The 20,487-nt window shown below is 39.5% G+C and overlaps 1 protein-coding gene across 1 annotated transcript in view; it reads left to right on the top strand.

The window, feature by feature from the left end:
* CLVS1 (clavesin 1) overlaps positions 1-20,487 on the top strand; it is a 161,021-nt gene that overhangs the window by 54,648 nt on the left and 85,886 nt on the right. The window contains exon 2 of the mRNA XM_057736994.1: positions 11,604-11,778. Coding sequence (XP_057592977.1) covers positions 11,604-11,778 — 175 coding nt within the window. The remainder of the gene's footprint in view (positions 1-11,603; positions 11,779-20,487) is intronic.

Raw genomic sequence — 20,487 nt, 5'->3', positions numbered from 1 at the left:
TTGGAAATTAAACGGCTGATGGTTCTAAGCAGTCCTTTACCATCTCAGAGATTTTGTTAGGATAAATACAGGCAATGAAATCCTCCCACAGCAAAATCCCAAGTCCTAAAATGTATTTCCTCTTTGTATGAGAAATATATTTAAAATACATAAATTATGTGTCTATATACATAGGTAATGCATTTTTCAAATTCTGTTCTCCTATTCAGAGTAGGATATTTGGGACTTATGTTGAAGATAAATGTATATTGATGTTTTACAGTATCTCCTGCAGTGTAGCTACTGTTAAGTGGCAGGCATAAATAATAACCACTGGCTCTAATTGCTGAGAGAATTGCCAAGTGATAATCTGTGATGTAATTAAGTGAAAGAAACCAATGTTGCCTTTAACCACCTCCATAAAATAATTCCCTAGAGAGACGGCCGCGTTTCCTCGAGTAAAGTTACCTTATAGGGCAAAATTAGCCCTCCAAGCTCACTGTCCTTCAGCTAGGAAAAGTCAACCCATCCCTGCATTGGTTTTGTTGTTGTTGTTAAATGAACTATGTTGAGCCTATGTTTATATTTTATGAACCTTTCAAGAGTTACCTTTTGTTTTGCTTCTGATTCCCAGAATGAAGCAGGGTGAAAAGAAGAGCCTGTGTTTTCACTGGGGGTCAGTAAGTGAGTGCACGGGAGCTTCCAGGCCACTGGTTTGTGAAGACGGTGCAGAGAGAGGGCTTTGCCACTCTTTCGTCTCCATGACCCACCTGAGCTGGGCTGGGTTGGGGCTCAGGGAGTGTGCATGTGGTCCCTCTTCTAGGAAAATTCTGGGAATTCCCACATCTCTATTCGGACATATCTGATCCTGCCAAGTAACTATTATAGGCAGAGCACTCAAGGCCCAACCTGTGGATTTTTCTGCTGAAGTGAAGCACATGTTCAGTTCTGGAAGAAGAGGAGGTGGGGTTTGTAAAAGGCTCGTCCCCTCTGGACATGAGATAGCTTTATCTTAGTCTCAGAAGGATGATCAAAGTGCTTGCCATTATTGCAATTTGTGAGCTACTGCATGCATTGCAGGAGGTTGACCAAGACCAAAGATTCTTGCCACCAGACTTGCCTTAGTGGTGCCAAAACTCTGAGACAGTGTAAACAGTGGAAAGGGGCCTCCTGAGCCTGGTAGCTGTGATGGTCATGGGAGCCTTATATCTTTCTTTCTCTGAGAATCCGATAACCTTGAGGTGTCTTGAGGAAGATGCAACAGTGAAAGGGTGATAGCCAGATAGAGGATGCCTATCTGGAAACCAGCCAACAACTTGTATTTCTGTCAAAGTAGATTATAAAGCTATCCTGAATATACTATCCATGAAAATAAGCTTTTTCTTTCCATTACATAATGATTTCCTGGGGCTCTCTCCTTTTAATCTTTCATGCATTTGATTGCTTGCTGCTGTTTCAGTAGCTTATGATTAAGAAGGCTAGAATTTTCAAAAGGGGAAAGGATAAACCAACTTTGAAAACTTCAGTCAGATTGCAGACTCTCTAAATTCAGTCAGTCTTGATTAGAGCTTCTGATGTGAATTACTCATATTTTTCAGGGTTGAGACTCCTAGTTACAGGTGACGAATTTGAGAGCCTTGGGACCTCTCTTAGTTTTAAGATCTCACTATCCTGCCAGAATACATTGATCTCTTCATTAAGTACAGAGGCTTGCAGTTTTCATTGGAGATGGACAATTTTATGAATTAATTAAAATTATGAGATGTTGTATACTTTCAACTCCAGTCACAGGTGTGCCTTCCATGAAAGGTAACATCTCTAGAGTTGTTTTGCTAATGTACTATTTAATTCAAATGGTCTTGCACACTGTTGTCAGAATTTGTGATTTCAGAAAGGAATCTCTTGATTGCAAGAGTGATTGCAGCATATCACCCAGAGGGAAGGACCTCAAGAGAGCACAGTCATTCAAAGCAATGTAATACCATGGGATGCATGTTTTCCTAAAATGCCTCCTCATCTTATTGTCCAATGTCTTATCCTGAAAGTGATTTTATGGCTATAAGAGCCTGACAGACTTAGAGGAAAGAATATTCCATTTCTAGCCGTGGCTAGTACACTGCCATGAACTCCATGCAAGATCTATAAATGTCAACTGCATTCCATTGTAAGTAAGAGTAACGTGGCCATTCACATCCATTCGCCCACATCAGAGGAGATCTTGCTGTTTGTGACCCCAGTTAGGCTGATATGGTCATAGCTCCACGTCGAGTCTTAAGTGCTTTTTTGCATTCTTGAGACTCTTCTTAGTTTTTACTTTTTCTGAAGCTCATCAGCCAAAGGAGTTACCAGAACAGACAAGCATGAAATTAATTTTTCATAGCCGTTTAGTAATAGATGGAATGCTCATAGCTCACTTCCACTGGGGTGGTTTTTTCCTTCTGCGGCTGCGGCTCCCTGTAGACCCTGGCCCAATCCCCATCTAGAGAGCTAATGAAATAAACCTCTTCATTGCTTGCATTTCAGGCTGTCTTAAAGTGGTGTTTTGGGACCAGTTCCTTCCCAATGGGCTAAGAATCTTGCAGCATACCAGCCTTCCTATCTGTAAACGTCCATCTAGCATTTATTATTAACTGTTCTAGATTATAATTTTCTTAATGCCCACACTAACCTTATGTGAATACAGTCATAACCCTCTCCTAAACCAACATTAATCTTAAAGTTTAGTTTTCTTTCCAATTCTTGTATACATGGTACTTAGTAGCATATTATTTTATAAATATGAGCCATGATGGGAAAAGGGCTTAAGGACATACATCTGACATCACTGCTCCTATCAATGAGCAGAAGAGTCATTAAAGAGGAAGAAAACTTACCAACTGGTGCTCCCAGAGTGGGTTTTGTCAATTTTCAGTGTTTCAAAGCTTCCAGTAGGTTGGTTTAACATATCTGCCTTCATTCTTTTACTAAGAATCATTTATTGAGCATCTACTATGTATAGGTACCGGTGATTTACAGGAATTCAAAGACAAATACTACACATTTCCAGTCCTGATGGAGCTCAGAGTCTAGGCTAGAGGCAAGTGGTCCCTTCTTACAAACAGAACAAGAAATATTCTCTCCTGCAGACATGGCTTCTGCTTAGGGTGGTATTTCATCACTTGAGTGGCAGGAATGCAAACCCCGCACAACCACGCACTTCTAGGCACCCCCTTGACAGCCCCAAAGTCAAGTCATAGTAACACTAGTATTAATATTGTGTGTTGCTGTCCTGGGTGCTGATTCTTACCGTGTAAGAACCAGATAACAACTACCGCACCTCTGACTCACCTCCTGCCCAACAGAGTTCCTTTTGTCCTTAATAGTACCACTGTCCTTCCTCTCTTTACAGCCACATGTAATCTGAAACTTAAGTCCTAGGTACCATCCCTCGCAGTTCTTCTCATCTATCATTTCCATTCAGCTCTCACTATATTGTAATTGCCTCCTCTTAACTGGACTCTGTGTCTCCAGTCTCCTGAGTCCAATCCACATAATCCCTCTTAGCAGGTCACATCTTCCTTAAAGCATCACCGCCATTGCTCTCTTCCTCTGCATAAACTGTCAGGAGTTCTCCCAGCAAGCGTAATGAAGGTGGATCACAATTCTAACCTTATTTCTACATCCTGTTTCACTTGTCCCAACGGCACTGGCAAACTTGCCACTGCTCCCAATACAACAGTCCCTATGTCAGAACTTACTGTTTATGTGGTTCCTTCTGCCCTTTCCCTTCTATGTCCAGTGTCCAAACCTTCCCATTCTTCACAGCCCAGTTGAAGATGTTCCGAAACCTCCCAGCCATAGGTAATCTCTCATTGTAACTCCCAAGCACTCTGCAATTCCTATCACTTTCCACCTGATATCATATTCATTTACGTAATAATGAAAACCAACAAGACCACCAGCTCATTCTATGGATGGAATGAGTCAGTGGCTCTGCTATGGCTTTGTGTACGTTATCTCATGTTATCATTACCAGGGAGGTAGGTGCTATGATCCTCTTTCTACAGATGAGGAAACTCAACCACAGAGAGATAAAGTCACTTGCTAAGTTTACACAGAAGAGCGGAGATTTGAATCAGTCTGCTAACTCCAAACGCTGTGCTTTTAATGACTATGCTTCACTGCCTACTGTAAATGTATTTTTTAATGTCTTCTATTGGTTTCCATCTACTAACAGAAAAGTAAGACATATCCTTTTATCTTATGCGTCTTCCATAAAGTAAAATTTTGTCATATCTTTGAATAAATGCCTTCCTGATTCCTTATCCGGTTCTAGGTACTTCAAAACTTTTAAAATAGAACACTGAATGATGAGAAATTTCATTAACTGTTTAAGTGAGCAGATAGATGCATTTGATGTTGATTTCATTCTCTTCAATTCTTGGGAGAATTTAGAAGCACTTGGATCAAATGTAATAAAATATTGGTTTTATTTATTCAAACCACCTTTTCATTTAAAACAAAAAAGCCTGAATGGAGGCAACTCTATAGGATGAAATCATTGTTTGTGTGTACACACACACACACATGCGCACACACATACACACACACGATCTACACACTTGCTCACCACAGAAACATAAACAAGGAAAAACCCAGGCACGCTGGAATTTGAGAACTTTAGTTTCAGTGTCATTTTAAATGGTGGGTATGAATACTTTGCATTCTTGTGTCTATATCCTGAGATGAATACACCTGTCAGGATTGGTCTAGAGAAACAGTCTCTTATCTTCACGCTTTACTTGAGTGAAAGAACACTGTCTTCACCATTTTCATCGCTATTTTCTCTATACTAGCCCAAAAGCAAGGCCCTGTTCCGAGGCAAGAACATTACCCTTTATATTCTGTCCTCCATAAGCAAATGTTTGAGTTGGAGGTGAGATGGGGCTCCCTCCTTCCCTTCCTCCCCACTTTTTCCTTCCTCCCTTCCTCCCTCCCTTCCTTCCTTCCTCCCTCCCTTCCTTCCTTTCTCTCTCTCCCTGCCTTCCTCCTTCCCTCCCTCTTTTCTTTCTTTCTTTCTTTCTTTCTTTCTTTCTTTCTTTCTTTCTTTCTTTCTCTTTTTCTTTTCTTTCTTCCTTCCTTCCTTCCTTCCTTTCTTTCTTTCTTTCTTTTCTTTCTTTCTTTCTTTCTTTCTTTCTTTCTTTCTTTCTTTCTTTCTTTCTTTCTTTCTTTCTCTCTCTCTCTTTCCTCCCCTCTCTCCCTCATTTTTCCTTCTTCCTTTCTTCCCTGCTTTCTCCTTCCTTTTTTTTCTTTCTCCTTTTATGCATATGAGCTTCATCAAACCATATGAGGCAGAGTTAGATTTCAGGCTTCTGTTCTCTGGGTGACCACCACTGCTAAGAAAAGTAATTAACTAATTTGACTTTCCAGCTAACATTCAGGGAAATTCATTTGAAACAAAGGTCTTGCAAATATTAATTCTGCCACAGCAAAGCTAAACATTTTTGTTAGCATCTTCCTTGACCTAATATTTCCAGGATACAATTTTTTTACTTTTCTTTGATTGCTTCATTGAAAAATATAGATTCATTTGCCTAGAGGCACAATGACACACAGAGACCATCCAGCTGAAACCTGATTCATATACAAATTATTAGAATCCATTTAGGAAAATATATCACCTGAACTCCCATTCCAGACCATTTTTCAAAGACCCTCAGCCCTAGAAGAGGAGCAAATAGTTTCACCTGGACAGAACACAATGGAATTTTGCCCATTTCCCATTGTCCTGTTGCCATCACCACCACGAAAGCAGTGTAACCACGAGGGATATCTCTATACTCCATGCAAGTACAAATACTGCCTCCTGTTGGGATGAACCTTCCAACTCACAAAGCTCCTTCACACATATCATTTTTCATAACCCTTGCAACAGCCCTCTACATCAGCAGTCCCCAACATTTTCGGCACTAGGGACCAGTTTCGTGGAAAATAATTTTTCCACGGACGGGGTGGGGATGGTTCAGGCGGTAATGCTAGCCACAGGGAGGGCAGATGAAGTTTCGCTCGCTCACCCGCCGCTCACCTCCTGCTGTGCGGCCAGGTTCCTAACAGGCCGCGAACCGGAACCAGTCCGTGGTCCGGGGTTGGGGACCCCTGCCCTACATGGAGAAACAGGAAATTACCCCTTGTTGGACTTTAGTCTTCTACACAGAGTCGCATGCTTGGTGAGTGGCAGAGCCAGGATGTCAAGCCCTAGAGTACAAACTCTTTGCCACTTTACTAAGACGGTTCTTCCCATGTCTAGAGGCCAACATGCATCAGAAGAGTTGCAGAGGGAGCACACGTTCCTCTCCGTGTCAGCTTGGGCAACATTATCAGAAAAGGGGCAAAGCAGGAACTGTGAAAGCCATGCCATGGTTATTTTAGTAATTAAGTTTGCAAGAAACTTCAAATGGGATGAAGAGATAAAGAAGCATGCTCAGATGCAATGTTTTTGCACCTGCTGCAAATAGGTATTTGGTGGCAAGCTATCTGCACAACTATTTTATGGTTTAAGGAAAACCCTAAAAATCTCCAAGAAAAAGTCATAAACACTTAATGATACTGATTGTAAAGTGAAGAGGTTCCAAGCTAAGAACTGGCCAAAAGAGATTTAATTACTAATATTAACAGACTTGCTGTTATATGCAGAAAAATTAGCATCGAAATATGCACTGTGAATTCAGAATTGACTAAGAGGCTTCCCACTGCTTTTTCTGAGATAGTGTCACTGGTAACCACACCATATCTTTACATGATTATTGATCACACGTAGCCTCTTTTTTCTTATATGCATCTAGCCCTGGGATCTAGGTTCTAAAATCTCCACTAAAAACTCAAAGCACAGAGTCACTTCCTGAAACTTAAATATCTTCTTGTAGATAAAACACTATTTTCCACTATTTTGCATCGCATTTGTATTGTGCTATTAACTTAGATTTTTAAAGCCTCAGGTGGTGATGTTGGGTGCTCAACTCATAAAAACAACAGTAGAACTACAAGTGCATCAATTTTCATTATCTCTAATTGCTCACAATATAACAATGAACCCCTGTAGATAAACCATTAATATGTCCTAATTAATATAAAATTACCCTTTTTTTGAGAAAAGTTCTTTACATTTCACTGGCAATTTGCAATTCACTTAGTGCTTTCACACACTTTCACATTTGAGCTTTCACTTATCAAACTAAAACTGATATAATCCATAGCTGACTATGTAAATGCTATGCAAATTATAGAAGAGGACTGAAGAAATTTAAATATCCATTTGTCACCTGTTAGTTCATTTTGAGATAAATGCTAACCTATACTGATGGAATTGCTACTGTAGGCAATACAGAAAATACTCCCCCACCCTGGTTTATCAGCGTTAAACCGTGTGTAAGTCTAAATGAGTTGGTAGAATGAAGACATTTGGGAAATGTCTTCTTCTGCTCTCATTTCCAAAATTTGCATGAGGTTGCTGAATTGTTTATGACCAATTTGGTTTGCTTAGAAACCTTGTTAGTAGATTCATGGAATGGCAGATTACAAACACCAGTAAGCACTTAAAAAAAAATAAGCTTTTTATCTAGAACAATTGTAGATTTACAGAATTATTGTGAAGATAGTAGAGAAGGTTTTCCTATCCCCTGCATTAAGTTTTCCTTATTATTAATAGCTTACACTAGTATAGTATGTTTACTATAACTAATGAACCAATATAATACATTATTATTCACTAAAGTCTATACTTTATTCAGATTTCTTTAGTTTTTACCTAATATCCTTCCTCTGTCCCAGGATCTCATCCAAAATATCACATTACATTTAGTCTTCTTGTCTCCTTAGGCTCATCTCAGCTCTGATAGTTTCTCAGACTTTCCTTGGTTTTTTATGCACTTGACAATCTTGAAGAGTACTGGTCAGGTATATGGTTTCTCAGCTGGAATTTTCCTAATTCTTTGCTCTTGATTAATCTTGGGTTATAGTTTTGGGGGAGGAAGATCACAGAGGGAAAGTGTGATTTTCATCACCATATCAAGGGAAACGACTCTCAACATGATTTATCTCTGTTGAAGTTGACCCTAGTCACTTGGCTGAGGAGTTGTTTATCTAATTTCTCCTGTAATGTTACTGTTTCTCCCCACCTTTCCACACTGCACTCTTTGGAAGGAAGTCACTGTGCTCCGTCCACACTTAAGGAGTGAGGAGGTATGTTCCACCTCCTTGAGGGTGGAGTAACTATATGAAGTATTTTGATACCTTTAATTACGAAAAGCTGAGAGGATTTCACAGCTCAAAGATATCATAAATAAGAAAGAGGAAAAAGATGAGGAAATCCATTTGAGGAAGCCAAGAAGTAAGGAATACAAGCTAATGATCAGTGAACGTATGAGGTGGGGTCACACCCTTCAACAGGGGTAAAGCCTCATGACTTGAGACACATCCCACTCAACTTTTTGCTCCCTAACTTTCTAGTTTCTCTAGAAAAGTGAAGCAGACACACACTTGGAAACTCGAGTGAATTCCAAAATTATTTAATTTTCTCCTGGGGTCACCTCCTAAGTATAATACTTCATTTATTGCAAATGCTTACCTGTCAATAAGATTCTGGTCTTGAAAATATATAAAATAGTTTTCAGGTTTCCAAGATTCGAGTCTTTTTCTTGGGATTGAATACAAGCGGATAAGTGATGGAAGAGGTGCCACCTCTCATTTATACAGGAGTAAAATGAGGTAGCAATTAAGTGAGTTGCTAAAGATCTCCATAACCAATGATGTCTATCTTCACCATTCAAGGAAAAGGGCTCTCTCAAAACTCTCCAAAGATCCACTTGTTGTCAACTACAGTAGCCCTTTCTCCTTCCTTATTCTCCTTGACATTTCTGTTGCATCTGACTTCATTTAACTACCCTCTGGTATTGGGTAGCTATTAATTTGTAACAAACTATCCCCAAACCCAATGGCTTAAAGAGCAATCATTTATCACTGCTCACACATCTGTGGGGCAGCTAGAGCTTACCTAGGCTGGGGTCAGCTGGGTGGCTCTGCTTCTTATGAAGAGCTGCTAGTTGGCTGTGGAGTCATCCTTCTCTTCAATCTACCACTGCAATCTAGCTGTGGTATCTTTTTTTCCACGGCAATGGCAGAAGCAAGAGAACAAGTAGTAGCATTTGAGTCTTTAAGACCTAGGCCTAAGATTGGCACGCGTCATTTTTGTCACATACCATCAGTTAAAGCAAGTCACATGGCCAAACGGCAAGAAATACACTCTATCATTAATGAGGTCAACACACAGCTAGTGTGTGGATGCTCAGATATGTGAAGAATTGGGGTCAATCATGCAGTAATGCAATCTATCATATTCTTACTTCTTGAGACACTATTCCCCCTCCTAAAAACACAGTACCATCTTGACTCTCTCACTTTTTATTTGCTTAATCTTCTTGAACCTCAGTACTGTACATAAGCGTTACATAAGGCTTAGCTTTCCTAAGTGTCCTGATTCTCTCCATGTGTGTAGTCTTCCTAAGAAAGCTTATCCAAGATCAGATGCTCTAATTCCCTAGTGGTCTTTTGTAGTTTACCTTTGAGCATTTCTGTATTTTCATTTGGAATTGCCTGAACTCACAATCTTCGGTCTCGTGCTCTGCTTAAATCAATGTCTCTTCCCAATACAAAGCTGTATCTCTAAAAAAGACTTGGGTCTTTAGGTCATATTTGATATGAATGCAAAAACAAAAATCAGACAAAGCCTTACCCTACATTAATAGGAATTTGCCATCTCTAAAATTTAGAAGAGAATATATCTAAAGAAAATGATGAGAACAGTATTAAAAACCACTTCCTATGAGAAATGGTTAAAGTAATTAATTTTTTTTTAATCTAGAGATTATATAGGGTATCATAACCACCATGTTTAGATAATTTGGTGTGTGGTGTAGGAAGACCTGAGGGTTTTTTCTTTGTAGCAGAACTACACTCAATGGGTGGATTTGGGGGAGAAAGATTTTTCTTGATATAAGGAGGAGATTTTTAGTAAGAAGAATTGTACAGAAACAGAATGGGCTGATACCTTTATTTTTCACATGCGTCACTCCTCTCTCCTGAAATGTCTTGCTCCTCTTCTCACTTACCTGTTAAAATCTTACCCATCATTTAAGCCTTATTCCAAACTTTCATCCCTCCATAAACTTTTCCTCACTATTCAACTTTTATTGATTCCTTTCAACTCATGTTGCTAATCTCCTACCCTACCCCAACTAAATTAAAGGAGCTTTGAATGTAGAAATATGGCATACTATTTTATAACTTCAAGTATGAAACACATCTCTGAGCTTATAATAGGCATTCAGTAAATTCTTACTAGTTTACTGTTTTGTTTTGCTTTATTGAAGTATAGTTGATTTATAATATTGTGCTAGTTTCAGTTGTACAACATAGTGATTCTTTTTTTGCAGATTATATTCCACTGTAGATTATTACAACATATTGCATATAATTCCTTGTGATATACAGTAAATCCTTGACGTGTATCTATTTCATGTATAGTAGTTTGTATCTGTTAATCCTGTATTTGACCACATATTTTCTGATTTCCAATCTGGAATCATTAGACTTGGTTAGAACTTGAATCAGATTGAAATGCTCAGGAATTTGACCATTTCATCTAATTTCACAAGAGGATACAGTTTCTGATTTTAACGATAGCCTGAAGAAAGTAACAGATTTTTACCATCGCTTGACATCCAAACTTACATTTTCAAAAATAAAAATAAAAAAAACTTCACTGATTTAGAGATCCTTTAATATCTTAAATTTATAGCTCAGATAATTTTCTGGGAAAATTAGCAAAATCCATATGCCATCTTCTCTTGGCGTCTGAAATATTTAGAACAAAAATCAGCTGGTGACTGGGAATATATGATGTGGAAGAATACATACAACACTAGAGAACTGTCACTCTAGTTTGTATTCAGGTCTACCTGTTGTCATAGTTACCGAGGTACTCCAAGCGATTTCCTTTCTGAATCACACTCTGCAAACCTTCAATGAAAATAAGCTATTCTTCTTACTTTCTTTTCCTTCATCCGTGAATTGAGGCTAAAAAATAGCATCAATTGTATGGTTGTTTTTACACTTTGAGCAAGATTTTAAACATACAAAAGGAATGAGAGGTTTAATCAAAACAAGTGCCTCTGATGAAGGTCTTCCTTCATTTGTTCAGCAATATTCATTAAGTAGCTAGATACTGGGACCCAACTATGATTATGGCCCAGGAGGGAAAGACAAGAAAGGGATGCATTTCAATAAAATGCAATCAGTGCTGTGGTGGAAGCAGAGAACAGAGAGCCATGGAAACACAAAAGAGAGACACCTCATAAAGTTTGGGGTTCTGGTGCAGTCAGATCAAATGAGGTTCCATCCTGTGATTCTCAAAGCACTGTTCCTGTGAAGTTTAGCACATGTATTTTCGGTCACTTTGGGTAGAGGAAACCGGTGTTACTCTGCAGGCTGGGCTCGTGGAGCAGAGGAGTGAGGCGGCCAGTGTTTTGCACACAAAGTCTTATCACCTGCTGATATTCATGCACAGCCTCTCCTTTCTGCTTTGGCTGCAGGAACTCCTTTACAGACATCCTCCGGGCCATCCTGCTGTCACTGGAAGTCCTTATTGAAGATCCGGAGCTTCAGATAAATGGTTTCATTTTAATTATAGACTGGAGTAATTTTTCCTTCAAACAAGCCTCCAAACTGACACCTTCAATCCTCAAACTGGCCATTGAAGGGTTGCAGGTATGTTCAATGAATGTACCGTACGAGACTGTATGTGACCATGTGCTCTTTTCTTATTGCAACCCAAGTAATGTTTGTCTTTGAAAGTGAAAAAAGAAAACTTCGATAGAATGCATCTCTGAATACGCTGTATTTTTACCCCACCTGAGTTTAGAGGTTTTTGTTGGTTTTTTAAAAAATTAGCCTCCATTTTCATTAACAACTCTAAATTACTGTTACCATGGGCACAAATTACCTACTGCTGCAATTAGGAATAAAGCTTGGAGATGTTTAGCCAAACCCATCTGAGAGTTCACAAAAATTAAAACTAGAAAACACCTGCTTTATGAGCGTGCCCTTATACTGCAGTGGCATGGAAGCTTTCCAGGGTTTCTGGAAGCATCTGTGCACACGAAAATACATCCGGCGTGTCCTCACTTCTCTGAATGCAGTGTATCGAGGTGTTTGTACTAAAGCAGATCATTTCAGTACAAAGGAAGCAGATGAAACTCCACTTCCTGTTTGTATGACCAGTTGTCAGGACTTTGGGGAAGGGGTTTTTGTGTTACATAGAGGTTAGGGTAGTCAGTCCCTGGGGTCCCTTCTACTTTTAAGGACCGGTGATTCTATGAAAAGTAACAAACTCAAAGGGGCAATGCTGCTTAGCTTTCTGGTGATGCATTATCATTGTACAAAAGAAAAGGTGTAGTTCAGGGAGATTCAAAATCAGCATAGGTGAAACTCAAGTCCATTCTTCATTTTGCAGGAAGATGGACTCAATGGGGTAACCCCTCCCAACAGATGGCAGTTGCATGCAGCTATGTAGATCGCAAACTATTTGTTAGTTCTCAGATCAAGCAGCCAGTACTCAAGCTCCTCAAAGTACAAGACTCGGAAACTCATTTCAATCAACCTTCGTACCCTAGTGTAATGAGCAATTGATGGGCTTGTTTCTTAAACTGTGGCTGATACATATTTGGCTCCCAGCAAATATGCAGCACTTACTGGGCCTCTGAGAAACTTATGTTTATTGAATAGATCTTAGTTTGTTGAAAGGGTTTCCTACTTCAGTAGAGGAGCAAGTACACACTCTTTCAAGAATGCCACATTGTCCTGGGGAGCTGCAGCATGCAATGTATTGGGGGCACATTTTTAAAGTCGCTTTTGCATTTCTAGAGTACAGAGTATCCTGCCTTGCCTTAAAAAAAATCTCAGTCATAGACTTGTCCGTCCTTTACTGTCAATCACTTTCTCTCAGCTCTGTTTTTCTCCAATGTCCTCTCCTCTAAGCCTCTGAACATCTGATCTCTCTCTCTCCTTAAAGCTTTTATCAAAGAGAGTTTTAAAGTAAGCTGCAATGTTTATTTCATGTCCTATAATTATGCTGGCCATATCGCCAGAATTTTCTGCAGTAGTACAAGCTTCATGTAATTTTATCTTTCTAAAAAGAGATAATTCATTACATGTGTAAGTAGCTGAGATTCAAATTCTATGTATTTATAAGATTTTTTTTCATAAGTCAGGAAGAAAAATGTACTTTTTCCAACCCCGTGTTCCAATTTATTTTCTGGAAATGTGTGGGTTATATAACATGTCCCCTGCCAACTTCTCTAGGCTGATGTGGGTCTTACTGAGCTAATGTATGTGAACATGTTTTAAAACATAAAGCTGCACATAAGTTTGTAATATATATATATATTTTAAGCTCTTTATTGGAATATAATTGCTTTACATTCTTGTACCAGCTTTTGAGGTACACCAAAGTGAATCAGCTGTATTATACATATATCCCCATATCCCCTCCCTCCCACGACTCCTTCCCGCTCTCCCTGTCCTGGCCCTCTAAGGCATCACCCATCATCAAGTTGATCTCCCTTTGTTACACAGCAATTTTCCACTAGCTATCTATTTTACAGTTGGTAGTGTATACATGTCTATGCTACTCTCTTACTTCGTCTCAGATTCCCCTTCACCCCCCACTCCCCAACCCCATGTCCTCCAGCCCATTCTCTGCATCTGCATCCTTATTCTTGCCCTGTCACTTTTTTTTTTGTAATACATTTTTACAAGAAATAATAGATGACCTTTTGTGGGGCAAGGCGAGTCCTATCCGGGCTTCTCTTGTCATGTACCAGGGTCCCAGATGAATTCCACAATGTCCTATAGCTCTGGTTAAAGAAAAGCCTCTACTGGAGAAAGGGAGATGCATAGGGTCAGGGTCAGAGTGGAGAAAAGGTACCTCCTTCCATCATCTCACAGAGCAATGGCCTGGACCCCTTTGTTGCTAAGCAAGGTAAACTCCCGTGAGTGTGGGAGAGCATCAGGCCAATCAGGCTGTCTGGATTGGGATGAAGCTTTTTCTGTGAATTCTGCCCATCTAGACCCTGAGACCCGAGAACGCTTCTCCTGCCGGGAGAAGGAAGCCAGTGGTCCCAGAAGAAGGTGAGCTTGGGTGCAGCTCCTCCATCTGGGATATGGGCTCCCTGTCCTATCGAGCTTGTTGGCGTAGTTCTTGCCCCACAGTGGGTGGTCAGCTCTGGCCAGTCACCCGCAACTTCTTGCTCCAGGCCATCCTCGCTCAGGCTTTGCGGGCATTCAGAGACCATGGTCACCTCTCTACCAGCTCTCTCAGGGATCTTTTATCACTGCAGGGATTGTTTCCATCCACAGTGTAACTATTAACCCCTTCTGGCATTTCAAAAAGTGCTAACTGGTACTAAGCAGAATTCATGCCTTTGTGGTCACACTATGGTACAAGGACGATCCTATACAGGTCTCCACTTGTCAGCCATGAAAATTCAAGATAAATCTCATAACACCACTGGCATGGGTGAAGGCATCGACTTTACTGGAGAAAGGGAAAGGGTCACTGAGAGACGGGAAGTCACTGCTGTTCTTTTTTCCTCTGCATCTTCAGAGAGACCCAAAGAGGTTGGAATGTCTTGTAGACATGCAGGAGATTTCAGGGAAGGGAGACCATATAGTCCAGTGAGGGGAACCTGCTCTCTCTGTTGCCCTGCCTTTTGTGGGGTAGAGGTGAGAAAGTGGCCTGACACAGGGGCACTAACAGACTACTTTTGTGCTAGGCCATCTGGTTTGGGGTTTCAGCTGTTCACAGGAGTAATTAGGATTACCTGCTGAGCAACTCCTGGAGAACTGGAGCCCTGAAATATGACAACTCCCTCAATACACATAGATAGTACAATACCTCCTGCAGGGAGAAGGGGCGGAGTGTTCAGGTAGGGAGACTCTAGAATCACTTACAACCAGTCCTTCGCCTGCATCATAACCTAGTTTCAGAACCCTGAGTTTTAGCCCTGTTACCTCTGTTCTTAGCTCTCCATAAAGTTGTTCAATAAGACCTTCAATTACTAATTGTTGCCGGTTGGGTTCTCTGAAGAGCAGATTCTGACACAGAGATTAACACGCAGGAGAGACATTACGGAATGCTCTTGGGGTCAGCACCCATAGAAGGGAAGCTATGAAGAATGTTTGGCAGCAGGAGAAGTTAAGCTTGGATTCAGTCATTTCTAATGGAAGCCTCAGGTGTTCTGAAACTGAGATGACCTTTCAGAGTTGTCCCTGGGGGACTGGACCTTTACATTCCCACATTGCTCAGTAACTGGGTGCAGGCCGTCCTGAGAAGTGGTTGTGAGTTTGGACAAAGCAGCTCTCTTAAGCTTGGAGCTCCAGAGGGCACTATTATCTGAGAAGCTCCTCCTGGTAGCACCTCAAGCAGCTGGGGAATAAGTAATCAGTCCTAAAGGAGGCCTGATAGCGTATCAGAATATCTACTACAATAAGCAAAAGATATTTGGAATATCCCGTAACGTAATGTCAAGAAGCTTCCTTTATTCTGAATCTGGATATTTAACTGCTTTTTCTCTTGGCTACATACAGTCTCAATTATTCCCAAAGTGGAGGTGATACCATGTAATATAGAGGTGATGGGCACTGGGCTAGCAAGTTGGTGACAGTCTTCTGTTTGGGTCTACCAGTTGTATTTCAATGCTTTGAAAGGCAATTATAAGTTAGTAGAAGCAAGGAAATAATGAAGATTAGAGCAGAAATAAGTGAACAAGACCAAAAAAATTTTAAAAGACCAATGAAACTAAGGGCTGGTTTTTTTGGAAAAGATAAACAAAATTGATAAAAGCCAGACTCATAAAGGAAAAAAGAGGGTGGGCCTAAATAACTAATTAGAAATGAAAGAAGAGGAATTACAACCGATAGTAGAGAAACACAAACAACCATAAGAAAACACTATGAATATCTATAAACTAACAAATTGTACAACCTAGAAGAAATTATTAAATTCCTAGAAAGATACAATATTTCAAGACTGGATCAGAAGGAGGTAGAAAAGTTGAACAGACTGATTACTAGTAATGAAATTGAATCAGTAATCAAAAAACTCCCAACAAGCAAAAGTCCCAGACCAGAAAGCTTCACAGGGAAATTCTAGCAAACATTTAAAGAAGAGTTAATATTTATCCTCCTCAAACTATTCCAAAAAATCGAAGAGGAGGAAACACCTTCAAATTCATTCTACAAGGCCAGCATTAACAAAATCAGAAAAAGACACTATAAAAAAAAAAGAAAGAAAATTAGAGGACACTATCCCTGATAAACAAAAATGTAAATATCCTCAACAAAATATTAGCAAACTGAATTCAACAATACATTGAAAGGATTATATATCATGATCAAGTGATTTATTCCAGGGATGTAAGGATGATTCCATATCCACAAATCAATCAATGTGATACACCACATTAACAAAATTAAGGATAAAAATCACATGATCATGTTAATAGATGCAGAAAAAGCATTTGACAAAATTTATCATTCATTCATGATAAAAAGCTCTCAGCAAAGTTGGTGTAGAGGGAACACAGCCCAACATAATAACAGGCATTTATGACAAACCCATAGCTAACATCATACTCAACAGTGAAAACCCATAATCTTTTTCTCTAAGATCAGAAACAAGACAAGGATGTTAACTCTCAACACATATTTAACACAGGTTTTGGAAGCCCTCGCCACAGTAATTAGAGAAGGAAAAGCAATAAAAGGCATCCATATTAGAAGGGAGGAAGTAAAACTGTCACTATTTGCAGATGACATGATACTATCTATAGAAAAACCTAAAGACTCCACCAAAAAACTATTAGACCTAATAAATTCTGTAAATTTGCAGGATACAAAATTAATATACAGAAGTCTGTTGCATATCTATATACTAATAATGAGCTATTAGAAAGAGAAAGCAAGAAAATCCCATTTACAATAAATTAAAAAAAATAAAATACCTGGAAATAAATTTAACCAAGGAGGTGAAAGACCTGTATACTGAAAACTACAAAGCATTAAGGAAAGAAACTGAAGAAGACATGAATAAAAGGAAAGATATTTCCTGCTCATGGATTGGAAGAATTAATATTGTCAAAATATTCATACTACCCAAAGCAATGTAGAGATTCAATGCAATCCTAGTCAAAATATTCATGGTGTTTTTCATAGAACAAACAAATAATTCTAAAATATGTATGGAATTACAAAAGATTCTGAAAGGCCAAAGCAATTTTGAGAAGGAACAAAGCTGGAAGTAACATGCTCCCTAACTTCAAACTATACTACAAACTACAGTAATTAAAAAAGTATGGTACCGGCATGAAAACAGACACATAGATCAAATGAACAAAATAAAGAGCCCAGAAATAAACTCACACACATATGGTCAATTGATCTATGACAAAGGAGACAAGAATATACAATGGGAATAGACGGTTTCTTCAATAAGTGATGTTGGGAAAACTGGACAGCTTTGTGTAAAGGATTAAAACTAGAACATTTTCTCACATCATATACAAGAGTAAACTCAAAATGGATTAAGACTTAAATGTAAAGACTGAAACCTATACAAATTCTAGAAGAAAGCATAGGTATTATGCTCTTTGACATTGATCTTAGTGACATTTCTATGGATCTGTCTCCTCAGGCATGAGCAACAAAAGCATAAATAAACAAATGGGACCACATCAAACTAAAGAACTTTTGCACAGCAAAGAAAACCATTAATAAAAACAAAAAAGCAACTTACTGAATGGGAGAAAATATTTGCAAATGATATGTCCAATAAGGGGTTAATATCCAAAATATATAAAGAATGCATATAACAATACCAAAAAAAAAGAATCCAATTAAAAAATTGGCAGAGGACCTAAATAGGTACTTTTCCAAAGAAGACATAGAGATGGCAACAGGCACATGAAAAGATTCTCAACATCATTCACCGTCAAGGAAATGCAAGTCAAAACCACAAGGAGATATTACTTGACACTGTCAGGATGGCTATCATTGAAAAGAGAAGAAATAACAAGTGTTGGCTAGGATGTGGAGAAAAGTATGCTGCTTGTGGGAATGTGAATTGATACTATGGAAAACAGTATGGAGGTTTTTCAAAAAATTAAAAATAGTCTCCGTCTGCTGGCTTTCTGGATAAAGTGGCTATTCCTGCCCCAACAACTCATCTCCCAGCTGTACTGGCCTGTCCTGCGCTGTGAACAGGGTAAGCTTGGACTCAGCAGCAACTCCCTCAGAGATTTAGAAGCAACCTGACACCTCTTCTGTGGAGTGGAATCTCAGGGGAGAAGGTAAATGGAGGTGCTGTTACTCCGTTTTGGCCAGGAACAGTTTAGGACCCAACAGAGGTCATTAGACCTTCACTAAACTATTACAAGAGATGAGGAATCACCTACTGAGTACAGAATTTCAGAGCATCTGTGGATACTTCATTGATCAAAAGTATATGGCTGGTAACAGACTGAAGACTACTAATCCCTCTTGACTGTAGCAAGATTATGCTGAATTTTTGGTAGATGCCTGGCTCCTTTGGTGACATAAGACACAAGGAACAACGTTGTCTCCTGGCTTTTGTCTGCTACCAGCTGCCTAAAGTTCCAAGTACATGGCTACATCACTACAGATACATCCATAACAGAGGGCTGAGTGTATGCTCAAACTTAAATTGCCCTAAACTGAACATCTTATCTATCTTCCTTCCCAAATTTGCTCCTTCTGGATCTTCCCCACCTTGTTTAGTGCCAAACAGCAAAACTGCACACACAAAAAAATTAGACTTCCCTGATTTGCCTCATTTTCTTGTACTCCACTTCCAATCTATTAGTAAATCTCATCAGCTCTAACCTTAATATATGTCCCAAATATATGTCCCTTCATATATGTCCCAAATCTGACTAGTGCCTTTATCACCTATACCACAATCCGAAACACCATCATCTGTTGCTTGGATTATTTTAATAGTTTCTCCATTGGTCTCTCTGCTACAAATTTTGTCCACATCGATCTATTATCCCCAGTGGGCTGTGGACCGATACCAGTCCACAGCCCGTTAAGAACCAGGCCATGACAAGCCTCCTAGACAGCTTCCTCCAGAAGAGGGCAGACAGCAGTATCAAGCAGTATCATCAGTATTTCGTCTTGCAGAACTGAAAACCACAGCCACAGAAAGACAGAGAAAATGAAAAAGCAGAGGACTTTGTACCAGATGAAGGGACAGGATAAAGCCCCAGAAAAACAACTAAATGAAGAGGAGATAGGCACCCTTCCAGAAAAAGAATTCAGAATAATGATGGTGAAGATGATCCAGCACTTTGAAAAAACACTGGAGGCAGAGATCGAAAAGTTTACCAAAGACCTAGAAGAATTAAAGAACAAACAAACAGAGATATGCAACACAATAACTGAAATGAAAAATACACTGAAAGGAACCAATAGCAGATTAACTGAGGCAGAAGGGCGAATAAGTGACCTGGAAGACAGAATGGTGATCATCACTGATGCGGAAAAGAATAAAGAAAAAAGAATGAAAAGAACTGAAGACAGCCTAAGAGACCTCTGGGACAATGTTAAACGCACCAACACTCGCATTATAGGGGTCCCAGAAGGAGAAGAGAGAGAGAAAGGACCCGAGAAAATGTTGGAAGAGATTGTAGTTGAAAACTTCCCTAACATGGAAAAGGAAACAGCTCCCCAAGTCCAGGAAGTGCAGAGAGTCCCAGTAAGGATAAACCCAAGGAGAAACACACCAAGACACATAGTAGTCAAACTGACAAAAATTAAAGACAGAGAAAAGTTATTAAAAGCAACAAGGGAAAAACAACAAATAACATACAAGGGAACTCCCATCAGGTTAACAGCTGATTTCTCAGCAGAAACTCTGCAGGCCAGAGGGAGTGGCATGATATATTTCAAGTGATGACAGGGAAGAACCTACAACCAAGAATACTCTACCCAGCAAGAATCTCATTCAGATTCAACGCAGAAATCAAAAGCTTCACAGACAAGCCACAGCTAAGAGAATTCAGCACCACCAAACCAGCCCTACAACAAATGCTAAAGGAACTTCTCTAAGCGGGAAACATAGGAGAAGAAAAGGACCTAAAAAACAAAAACAAAACAATTAAGAAAATGGTAATAGGAACATACATATCAATAATGACCTTGAATGTAAATGGACTAAATGCTGCAACCAAAAGACACGGACTGGCTGAATGGATACACAAACAAGACCCATATATATGCTGTCTCCAAGAGACCCACTTCAGACCTAGGGACACATACAGACTGAAAGTGAGGGGATGGAAAAAGATATTCCATGCAAATGGAAATCAAAAGAAAGCTGGAGTAGCAATAGTCATATCA

Source organism: Hippopotamus amphibius, chromosome 5 (genome assembly GCF_030028045.1).
Source record: "Hippopotamus amphibius kiboko isolate mHipAmp2 chromosome 5, mHipAmp2.hap2, whole genome shotgun sequence".
Taxonomy (NCBI): domain Eukaryota; kingdom Metazoa; phylum Chordata; class Mammalia; order Artiodactyla; family Hippopotamidae; genus Hippopotamus; species Hippopotamus amphibius.
Note: the sequence above shows the minus strand (reverse complement) of the source record. Positions and strands in the feature narration are given on the sequence as shown.